Source organism: Berghia stephanieae, chromosome 7 (genome assembly GCF_034508935.2).
Source record: "Berghia stephanieae isolate SIO BIC M18660-M18661 chromosome 7, UCSD_Bste_1.3, whole genome shotgun sequence".
Classification (NCBI taxonomy): Eukaryota; Metazoa; Mollusca; class Gastropoda; order Nudibranchia; family Aeolidiidae; genus Berghia; species Berghia stephanieae.
Window position 1 is genome coordinate 34001925 of NC_088366.1, and position 12294 is coordinate 34014218.

At 38.8% G+C, this 12294-nt stretch overlaps 1 protein-coding gene across 4 annotated transcripts in view; it reads right to left on the reverse strand.

Moving 5' to 3' along the window:
* LOC144977130 (metabotropic glycine receptor-like) overlaps nucleotides 1–12294 on the reverse strand; it is a 424917-nt gene that overhangs the window by 199897 nt on the left and 212726 nt on the right. For all 4 annotated transcript variants that reach the window (XR_013646243.1, XM_078921968.1, XM_078921969.1 and 1 more), the window contains one exon: nucleotides 7791–8701. Coding sequence is in view for 3 of the 4 variants with exons in the window: in XM_078921968.1 (XP_078778094.1) it covers nucleotides 7791–8589 (799 nt within the window). In the remaining variant the exon portion in view is untranslated. The remainder of the gene's footprint in view (nucleotides 1–7790; nucleotides 8702–12294) is intronic.

Below are 12294 nucleotides of genomic sequence, written 5' to 3' on the forward strand. Positions count from 1 at the left end.
TCTAAATGTTCGATTGAAATGTGTTCAAAGTCCGTTACAAGAGGTTCCCAGTTAACAGCAACATTGAGTTTGTGGGACAAGATGTGACCACGTCAATAAGGTCCCCATCACAATTTTATTTTCATAGATACAACGCTGTTACCGGCCAGGCCAATTTATCATACACCTGACGGAGTTGAGAGAATGTGAGAAAATATCATTTTCCAGGGTTCAACGTTGCACAACCACCCTGAGAGGGATTCGAACCGAGGACTTACGGCCCGAAAGCGAGTCTCATTTCACAAGACCATAAAAGCGCACAACGGAGTCATGTAGTATCTCTATAGTCTAAGGAACTCGGACCGCCACTGTAATGTTACAATCAATGTGAAACGTAAATATCATAGTTTTTTTGGAAAGAAACAGTTACAGCCTATCTGTTTGACGCCCCGGCAATCCCAATCAATCCATCACAGATTTCAAATAAGAAAACCAAAACAGAAAGCCTCCATAAGATATATTGAACCAAACACCCAAGCAGTTATTGGGGTCTTTCTGGTTCATCCCCCCTAGTCCGGTTTAATACGCCGGTCAGTCAATGTCCAGAGGACCCCAATCCATCCCTACCAGACCGTCGGCACTGTATGGCAAGGCTCTAATTCGTTTAGCCATTATCACGGCCATCTCCGTGACGTATTCAACACCAGGTGGCGTCCGATACCACAACAGATCAGGGTCGATAACTCAGATTGCCAAGGGGAGTAAGTCAAATAATCCTGATTAAGTTGTTTTTGTTTATATCTTCTAAAGAGGACATTCTTCATTGTTAGGTTTGGTGCAGTCCACGTACTCATTTCATTTTACTAGCATTCATCACCGTCGTCGTCGTCATCAAAATTTTCATATCATCATCATCATCATCATCATCATCATCATCATCATCATCATCATCATCATCATCATCATCATCATCATCATCATCATCATCATCATCATCATCGTCGTCGTCATCAACATCATCATCATCATCATCATCATCATCTTCATCTTTATCTTCATCATCATCCAACACAATGCCATTTAGATGGTAGGACATGTCGGCAATAAAGTAAGACTAATGGTATTTGTTTAGGCTATATACGCACAGTTCCTTAAAGGGTAGCAAACTAAATGTTCATAGTTCTGATAGTCAAATTCACTTTTCGTCACCTGGCTGATCACGACATGATATATCCCATTGAATGATGACTGATTGTTTAAATTAATTTTGCTCCCTAATTTTTCACGTTTAGAGCATAAAAAGGACAATAGTAAATGCTGGTTTTGGATAGAACGCTACTCTATCGCAAAGTACTTTCCACCAGATCTATCAGATATATGTACCCAATAAGTGCTGGGTGGACAGGGTGGGGGAATCTTCATCCGGGATCAATCTCACCCCTTTGCCTGTGGAACGAGTACTCTACCCACTGAGCCATCGGGACACCCTCAGTGGATACTGCTCTAAATAAAAGCTCACATTCCTTTTTTTTATACGTTTGCTTATGTATACTTTACAGTTTGAGCTATCGAGACCACCCAGCATGGAAAGTAGCTTGGTTGGTAATTTTGAAACGTTTGACCACCTGGAGCAATAAATTGCTCTCTAATGAAATCAGGATATCTCCATTAGTCACAAATGGACCTTATTGATCGGTCAAGGCTCTTTCTGTTTATTGAACAAATGCAATGAGCATGGGGGTAGGTCGTTCCTATCAACACTCGAGGCAGTGAACTCCACACTTCGTATACAGCCAGCTGTGATTGTTTTTGGTACGGGTTCGGATAGGTGATTTGGAATTAGCATAATTTATTATAACAAGAAAGTCTTTATATATCTTACATCAACGCAATCACGAATGCGCTGTTTAGGAATGCTACGGAGTATTGGTGGAAGAATGCGGTTAAGTCAAGCAAACATAGGTTCAAATGAATATTATGTTACTTTCAGTTATAGCTGGTCGCTTATGCATGGGGTAATATGTGATCTTGTGGTATGATACTCGCTTTCGGATCAGAAGGCTCTGTCTGGGTTCGAGCCTCGCTCCTCGCATAGTTGAGTCTTTGGAGAAGGCTCTTTACTCATATATCTCACCGTAAAATAACTACGTGGTCGTTAATAGTGCTGTCTCTGTCCGGAAAATTGTAATATTGCCTAAGAGGCGTCTTGTTCTACATGGTAAGTGTTGCTGTTGGCCAGGGATCCATTGTAAAGCGCTTTGAACACGTTTAGTGGATCTTGCGCTATATAAAAATAGCTCAAAAGCTAAATATATGCAACAAATATACTCAAAAAATCTGTACATCCTGTTTTTACCTGACTTTACTTTTGATGGACGTAAAGACAATGGATCATTATACACCCCCCCCCCCCCAAATAAAAAAAATAAAATAAAATAAAATAAAATAAAATAAAAACTTAGATGGTTTTCTAAAGTTTTGGAACAAGCCGGATATTTTCTATCCAAAACTTGACCCAAAGCCATTTTGATTCTTTATCAGGGAAACCCTGTACAATTTTTACCCAATTTTCATATTATTGACCCCAATTTCAGTTTTCCATATCTAAATATCTCCTAAAAATACAGTTTTGAGACACTATGGCATATTTTTAGTCACAAATCAGAATTGTCATCACTTGACATGAAATAAAGTAAAGACATGGGCGATATTCTTCATTCCATTTAGCCGAAAAGAGTTCAAAATGTTATTTCCGATCAAATCAGTGACTATATAAAAATATTTATATATGATATTGTAAATGGGGGATGTTATCTTTACCATGTCTAATAAGAATACATGATGGTGAGTGCCTATAATGGAGGTAAGAGTCATAAACCTCTGGTCTGGGACGATATATGTCGTCATAAAATCAACATTTATACTGCCGTACTCTGGTGGAAAAAACATATTTGAAAATTTGGCCAGAAAACTCGTCCTTCAAATATCGATCGATTTAAATTACCATTAGCTTGGCAAAGACTCTCAAACCTGGGACACGCGAAGTCCCAGGTTTGAGAGTTTTTGCCAAGTTAAGGGTCGTTTAAATCGATCGATATTTGAAGGACGACTTTGCTGACAAAATTCTTAATATCGTTTTTTTTTCTCCAGAGAATGGCAGTATAGCTGGAACAAGATTGGTATGTCCTTTATATGGACGTTAATTTGCAAAAGTCTTTGGGTTTTTTAACTTTTTCACTTTGGCCAGAAAATATTTACGTAAATATTGATCGATTAGCATTAACATCAAATTGTCAGAATGTATCAAATCAGGTAATCGTCTGAGTTTTAAAATATCTTAACAAGTTGAGGGTAATTCTAATACCTCGAGTTTTAAGTAAACGTTTACTTTCCAATGTTTTTTTAAAGAATGAAATATGTGTTTTGTAAGAGTACGCTAGCGTTTATCATTCCTGCTGTATTGGTTGGTCATAGCAGCGTGAAAAGCAGATAAGGAACATCTACCAGTATCGAGTGGTCTAGATAAGTTGGGCTTACCGGGAAGAAGAATAAAATTAGTAGTTGTTTGGATGGACTAATGGGCTTGATAACCCCTGTATTGATCAAGATTATAGGTGATTTCCACTACAGTCGATTGGGTTCAGAGTACTGAAGATACTTGCAATAGGGAGGGATGTGAAGATGTTATTCATGGGATGCTGAATGGCAAAGTATGATACATTAGAAGTGTTAAATGGTTGCAGAAGCCGAAGTATTAGCAGCAGCAGTAGTAGTAGTAGTAGTAGTAGTAGTAGTAGTAGTAGTAGTAGTAGTAGTAGTAGTAGAAGTAGTAGTAGTAGTAGTAGTAGTAGCAGTAGTAGCAGTAGTAGTAGTAGTAGTAGTAGTAGTAGTAGTAGTAGTAGTAGTAGTAGTAGTAGTAGTAATAGAAGAAGAAGAAGATGATGATGATGATGATGATGATGATGATTATGATGATGAGGATGAGGAGGAGGAGGAGGAGGAGGAGGAGGAGGAGGAGGAGGAGGAGGAGGAGGAGGAGGAGGAGGAGGAGGAGGAGGAGGAGACTGAAAGCAAAAGCTGTATATTAAAACGAAAGACCTTGATAAGGGATGGGTTGAAATATGTTCTAAATCAACGACAGGAATTTGCCATATAGCCACGCTTCATTAAGCCCACATTCATGCATGTCATCCATATTTATAAAGTGTATTAAGATTTATGAATTTATTGATCAGTATAAATCAGAAAATAGATCATAAAGGCATGCCCTTTTCAGCCGTATCCCTGCAAATGTTTATATAAGTGCTATTCATGGTCCTGACAGAGGGACAAGGAACTCAATATACCTCCTCCGTGTTTTAAGTGAAAGAGCTATACAGGTTCAGACCCCACTATACCTCTGTTTTGTCGACTACAAAAAAGCTTTTGATAGAGTACGCCACGAAGAAATACTAAAACAACTGCACTCCAATGGCGCTGATGAGAAAGACTTCAGACTCATGCAAACATTATACTACACCCAGCAGGCATCTATCAAAATCGGAAACTCTACAGGAAATTCCATTCCTATTAAGAAAGGAGTCCGTCAAGGGTGTGTTGCCTCACCAGATCTGTTTAATCTATACCAAGAAACAATCATGAGGGGCATAACTAATATGGAGGGAATAAAAGTAGGAGGTCACAACATAAATAATATAAGATACGCAGACGATACGGTACACGTTGCAACATCAGAAATCCAACTTCAAAAGATTGTTGACAAAGTGATAGTAGATAGTGAAGCCAAGGGAATGGAAGTGAATATCACCAAAACGGAATGCATGGTAATACAGAAAAACCCCGAAAACAACAACACCTGCAATATAACGATTCACGGCGAGCAACTTACCAACGTAGAAAGTTTTAAATACCTAGGTTCAATAGTGACAACAGATGGAAGGTGTAACCGAGACATACGAGCAAGAATAACTCAAGCCAAACAGGCCTTCATGGACCTCGGAAACATTTTGAAAAACAAACAGATGTCGTTCGGGATTAGATTCCGAGTCTTGAAGTGCTACGTGTGGCCAATCTTGTTATACGGATGCGAAAGCTGGACTACAAATGCAGAAACACAAAAGAACATTGAAGCTTTTGAAATGTGGTGTTTGAGAAGGATGCAGAGAATATCGTATACTGCACAAAAAAACGAACGAAGAAGTGCTAAAACAAACATACCAACAAAGGAAACTAATGCCCTTAATTGCGGATCGACAACTATCCTTTTTCGGACACATAGTAAGGAAAGATAAGAATGAATACCTGGAAAGTTGTGGAAAAATACCTGGTAAACGCGCCCGGGGGAGACAAAGAAAAACACTCATAGACCAACTGAAGGGCTTCACCAACCTAAAAATCCAAGAGCTGTTTGAAAAAGCAAGAGACAGGGAGGAATGGAGAGAGATAATTCATGCAGTATCCGAAGCCTGGACCAGGCATGGAACCTAGAAGAAGAAGATTCATGGTCATTGTGGCACCATCATAAATTATTTTGTTAAGTTGACGTTGTGCCATTGTCATATCTATGTTTTCTATATATAACTGTGTTTTATCCCTCTCACTGATCTCCTTCTTCTCACTTTCGATTTTTCTTACCCACCTCCCCATATGTTTGATACTCCTATATTAATCGTAAAATGTATTACATGCATGCATAACACACACGCTTTTTCAAACGCTCTCTCTCTATCTCTCCCTCTCTCTCTCTCTCTCTCTCTCTCTCTCTCTCTCTCTCTCTCTCTCTTCTGGTTGACCTCGCTGCGCTCAATCTATCTAACCACCTATCTACGTACCTATCGATATCTATAACTATCTAAATCTCTATCTATTCATTTCGTGAGAGATTGATGCAAGGACCTTTAGAGTGCCTTACTATTTAAAGGAACCTACAACAATAAATATTTACAAGAGACCATTTTGTGATTTTGCTCTGCATATGACTTGCTGAAACATACAATAAACGTGCTCAAAGCTCTTTACAAGGGGTCCGCAGCCAGCAACAACAACACTTAGCATGAAGGACGAGACATGATGTCTGTTAGGCGATAGTACTTTTTTCCCCACATAGAACGGCCAGGTACTCATTTTACACTGGAGTACGGTTGCAGAATGTGAACAAAGGGCCTTTCCCCAGGATTCATCTATAGCCGCTTAGAGCAGGACTCGAACCCTTGACTTCCCTCCGAAGACGTGTGTCATAAAACAAGACCACATAGCCCGAGTCAATTCGCTTCTCACTGCTCTCTTGGTAAAAAAAAAGTAAGATTTAATGTCAGTAAATAATAAACTACAACGCTGTACTGGATCGAGATTCAAAGAGCTGACATTTTTTCTTCGTTTTTCTAGAATCTAGAATCGATGACTCCTTGCTGGTTGCAGCTGAGGTGAATGGAGGCCACAAGAAGATCAGCGAGTGGGGAAGAATACCCATCTTTTTGGCCAAAAAAGGCAAGGACGACATCTTGTTCAAAAAGTATTCATGTCTCTGTCACTATTTCAGTTTTTGTAGTTGGATCTTTTAAAAGGGAGATGAGGATCTTTGTTCTTACACCATCACTCCAATTTCTCTCAAATTTTAGCTTATACTTTTATCTTTAATTATCTTGTTTTTCCTTTTCTCTCTCTCTCTCTCTCTCTCTCTCTCTCTCTATCTCTCTCTCTCTCTCTCTTTCTCTCTCTCTCTCTCTCCCTCTCTCTCTCTCTCTCTTTGTAGCTCTTTCAATGTTTAAACTGTTTGTGTAATAATCCAATTGTTGGCTTGTAAAAGGACATCTTTCTAAGAGTTGTTGGTTTAACTAGATTCCAATAATATCATTAGAGACGGTTAACTATTCAAACATCAAAAATGGTGACATCGGTCAACTCGCCCACTCATAACTGTTTGTTAATAGGTGAAAAAGGCAATGACGATGAAGATGAAGAAACTTTCTCTATTCTCCACCATAGCGAATAGAAATCAAGCTCAAGCTTCATATCTGTGGCTATCAATTCAATTTCCATCACCTGCATCATCCCGACATAATACCTTTTTGAGATATGGGTCACAAATGTGAGATTGAGTTGATGCCACTTTATTACACTATCCCCACTGTCCTTAATAAACCATAGAAATATAGTCAAAGTGTCATATTTTTATACTGTGATTTAATTCCTTAGTATTTAAATCACCCCGACCAGAATACCATTTTAAGACGGTGGGTCACAAAGATACATAAATACCAGATATTCAAGCTTCCTGTTGAATGACAAGCCTGGGTAGAAGACCCGATGAATAAACGTGTGGGTGGGAGGGGGGGGGGGAGGACTGAATGAGAGGACCAAGAGACAAGCATTTCTATTTATGAATCCTCCAGTAATGCCTCACAGAAGTCTAATGAATTCATCAATGGTCGTAATATCCCTGGTTTTACATTCAAAATGTAATCTTTAAAGCTAATTTGAAATTCGATCACTCCTTGCAAGTTTCCTCCACCTTCATCTGTTGATCTCAGACATAATGAACAACAACTCCTCTCTCAACGGACTCCAATTTCTCTGCTACCCCTTGTTATCATGTCCTCTCAGCCTCTTTGCCCCTTTCTGTCACTCTTTCTTTCAATTTTCATTCTCATTCTTTCCTACTTTTTTAAAACATTCTTTTATACCCCCCCCCCCACCCCCAAAGGAATTTTATCAAATATACATTTTTGCCCGTAATATTATATTATAAAAAATGCTGCTAGAAGCAAGTCATTCCCACTCAGTTTGATAAAAATCATAAGTTTCTGACTTACCATGTGTGAATTCAAAGTTGGTTAAGTTGGCTGCATGCTGCCTTGCACTCTCAAAAAATTCAGACGTGTTCGTGTCGTAAGGGTATTCCAGTGACAAATCCTTGACATTGATACGGCCGTCCTCAAGGCGATAGGCAAAAGGACAGAACAAGAAATAATCCTTGAACTCTCCGACGTCGTAGCAATTTCCGGCAGCGAATATTTCTGGGTCACCCTCGACCAAATTCCTGACCTGCGCAAACAGAACATACTCGTTATTAAGCACTTCCTGTGACGCATTGTACCATAATCGAGTGAGTAAATTGGCCCTATTGACAGCGACCAAAGCTTGTGCTTTGAATGTTTTCAAGCCGTATTGCTTGATTACTCCCTCGCCTAGATTATGCTGTGTCCCGGGTTTACAATTCTGTTTATTCTGGTTGTATTCCTCCACTTTTTCCAAAAACTGAGCCACAACATCAACTTCCGGTTGAAATTCGGGTTTTTTATTCTTATTCTTGTTTGAATTTTCACTTTTCTTTTTGTCGCTACCGATGATGTCATAGGTGTTATAATTATCGCCATCTTCATCCGGAGGAGAGGCAGTGAATCCGTAGAACCAATCAGAAGTCCCGTTAAAGTCCTCGTCATCTAGCACGTGATACGTGATAGTGAAGTTGTTGCCGTTGTTGAAATCCCCGTAGTCGTCATCTCCAGAGGCGTGTATGCTGGTGGAGACAACGACACTGAACGTCAGAACACAACAAGCAGTGGCGTAGATGGCGGCAGCAATGCGAGGTGCCTTGTTTGAAGAGGTCATAGTTGAATTATGGTTTAATAATTTATCTGGTTTTTCGTTGTTATTATTTATTTTCTTTCACTTCGTTTTGAGACTCAAAATACTGGAGGTAGCAGATTTGGCTCTGAAGTTTCTGAAAAAGAAAAGGAACAAATAAGTTATTTAGCATCGGAATTACTTTGGGCTGTGTAGCATAATAGATAGTGACTTTAATTGTCCTAAAGAATGCTATGATGATAACGACGACGACCACGCTGATGATGATGATGAGGCGAAGAGAATGAGGATGATGATGACGAGAATGCTGATGATGAATATCATGATGATGATGATGATGAGGATGAAGAGGAGGAGGAGGAGGAGGAGGATGACGACGACGACGATGATGATGATGATGATGATGATGATGATGATGATAATGATAATGATGTTGATGATGATGATGATGATGATGATGATGATGATGATGATGATGATGATGATGATGATGATGATGATGATGATGTTAGGTCTGGCGGAAAGTACTTTTCGATAGACTAGCGTCCTATCCAAATGATAACAAGGAATTGCTATTGTCCGTCTCACGTTTAGAAACAGGGATAAACTCCGACCCCATGAGCGTAATGTCTCTGAAGGACAGTATCAACATCGTAAGATATAATGTCAAATAGGATGAAATCAAACCCTGCCTACAATGGCATGTACATTGTATATAGATGTACATTATTATGATGATCCATTGACATCTTCTGGAAGATTCAGTTTGATAAACATTGCGACATCCATGGCATGTACAATGTATATAGCTGTACATTATTATGATGATCCATTGACATCTTCTGGAAGATTCAGTTTGATAAACATTGCGACATCCATTCTACCCCCCCCCCAACCACCACCACCACTCGCCCTATCTCTTCAAAAGATATATGGATGTCCTGGGGGTATTTGATAATTGGTAAGAAGGTTATCTATGCAATTGAGTTCTAAAATCAGACTTGTCAGATCAAGTTGACATCACCTGTACAAATGAGTTGTCATATCGACTGATATCCAAGAGGTCTATAGTTCGATCTTCCCTCGAGATAGGTTGATATGTTATGTACCATATGGCCTGCTTGGGAGTCCCGATAGCTCAGTTGGTGGAGCACTCGCTTCACACGCAAAGGCACCAGGATCGATCCCGGTGCAGTCGAGATTCTTTCTCACCCCTGTCCACTCAGCAGTGAATGGGTAGCTGAGTCTGTTAGATTTGGAAGACAGTACTCAGGGATAGACTATTGTCCTATCCAAAGGATAGCATGTAATTGCTATTGTCCGTTTCACGCGATGGAAACCGGGGTAAACTCCGACTCCATGGGCCCAATGGTTCTGAAGGTTTATATACGGCCTGCTGTGAAATTATCATTGTGAAACGCATTGAGCATGGTCAATCTATGGAGATGCTCTATCAAAAGGTTCATATTTATTTTCATTTTAATTTCAGATCACTTAGTAAAAAGTTGCATCTGTTACGACATAAATGGAAAGATTCACTTTGTGCTGACGCTTTGCGTTATTTTTTCCCAATATTAATTACTTACTTTAGATAGTATAAAAGTTCAGCCTGAACTTATTATTAAGGTATAATGCTAGCACATGGAAGCAATAAACTGTAAGCGTATTGAAGAATAATGAATATAACAGCTTAAAATAAGAACGACATTTCTAGACAAGAATAGTTTTGGACTCCAACTCCCTTCGTCAGTCAAAAACAATATCAATACGATATGCATTAATTAGTGTTTACGAATCGTGTTACTGTTTAAATTTCTTTCGCTGATGCTGCGAAACACCAGTTAATTGTTATGAAAGTTATTCTTTGTTTTAAAAGTGCTATTTTCATTATTGTTAAATTCTAACCCAACTGCCCGTCATTTGGGCGATCAAAAAAGTAAAGTGAAGCAATCTCTTTTCAGTTTACAATTAAAATGTTGATTTTGAAAACAAATACAGAATATAATACATAATAATGCATATATAAATGTTAAGTCTTGGCCGTGTTTTTACCTATACTGGTTTTCATTGTAGTTTTATTATTATAATTTACTCTTGTGGAACCACGGCGGCTTCATACTTTTATTTTTTTTAATTGGTTGGAAAACTCTTGCTTCAAGTACAGATTGATAAAATTGACCTTAATCTTGGCCCAAACTTCCAAAACCAGCTGGGGCTTTCTCGGAACACCCCGGTTTGGACGTTTTAGACGAGATGAGGGTCATTTTAATCCATTGATATTTGAAGGACAAGATTTGTTGGCCAACATTTTAAATATGTGTTTTTCAGAGTAAGGCATTGTATGTTTTCGGCCTTAGCGACTTAATGATCGTGTTTGTATGACATTCATGCATCAAACTGTTTCATGGTATTTGAATAATACCTATCGATAAAAGTCATTATTTCATTACAAAACTGAAAACAAAAATCCTTTTAATGTATTTCCTGCCATCTCCTGTAAATCCTTCTACTTCTATTGCCTTCATTGACGATTTTAAAAAAGGATTCTTGCATTTACCACAACTACGACAACTATCATCATCATCATCATCATCATCATCATCATCATCATCATCATCATCATCATCATCATCATCATCATCATCACTATCATCATCATCATCATCATCTTCACCATTCTTCATTATCATCACCACAAAAAATAATGAAAAACAAAACAAAAAAAAACAGCTCCATCTTTCCGTATTTAAAGAAAATACCTGTCACAATAAAGAATGGGGAGTATAAAATCAAATGAATATAGATCAAAACGACGCTGAGACTGTTTACAAGTACCATATGGGAGGGGAATGAGGCTAAAACCGTGCAAATTCAGATTGAAAGGATGAAAAATGGCATACATGTAGCTAAGATCCATATCAATGACACCTGCTATAGAGCCACTCAGGCAATTCAACATAAGAGTGCGTTTTTAGCAATTTTATCTTTCCCCATTTGGCATTACTTCATCAAGGGAAATAACCACGAGAATACAGTGTGCGTTCTATCAAATTAAATACATTGTTAACCACTCACGGTAGCTATCTCATGGTTATTTTGTGTTGTAACTAGTAGATAAAAGAGGGACAGAGGGAGAGAGAGAGAGAGAGAGAGAGAGAGAGAGAGAGAGAGAGAGAGAGAGAGTGAGAGAGAGAGAGAGAGAGAGAGAGAGTGCGTTGCGGCCAGTACCATAAGCAATTCATAAGTAATTCAAATAAAAATAGAAATAATATGTAGTCAGTACAATAATGTCGGAGTCAACTGATAAAAAAAGAGCTTTTATATAGAGCAATATCCACTAAAATGTGATCAAAGCGCTTTACAAGGGGTCCCTGGTCAAAAGCAACATTTAACATGTAGGACGGGACATGCCGCCTGTTAGGCGATACTTCAATTTTTCGGAAAAGACACTACTGTTAACGGCCAGGTACTCATTTTACACCTGAGTACGGTTAGAGAATGTGAGTAAAGATCCTTTTCCATGGACTCAACTATGCGCCGAGCGCGAGGCTCGAACCCAGGACCTTCCGATCCTAAAGCGAGTGTCATTTTACAAGACCACATAGCCGCACAAATGATCTAATCAGGATATCATTATATCCAATCTTCGGCGAATCAGCAATGTGACTTGGACGTAAGAAAATGAAGTCTCCTTTTCTAAACGCTTTAATCAAGCTCGGGGTCATCATC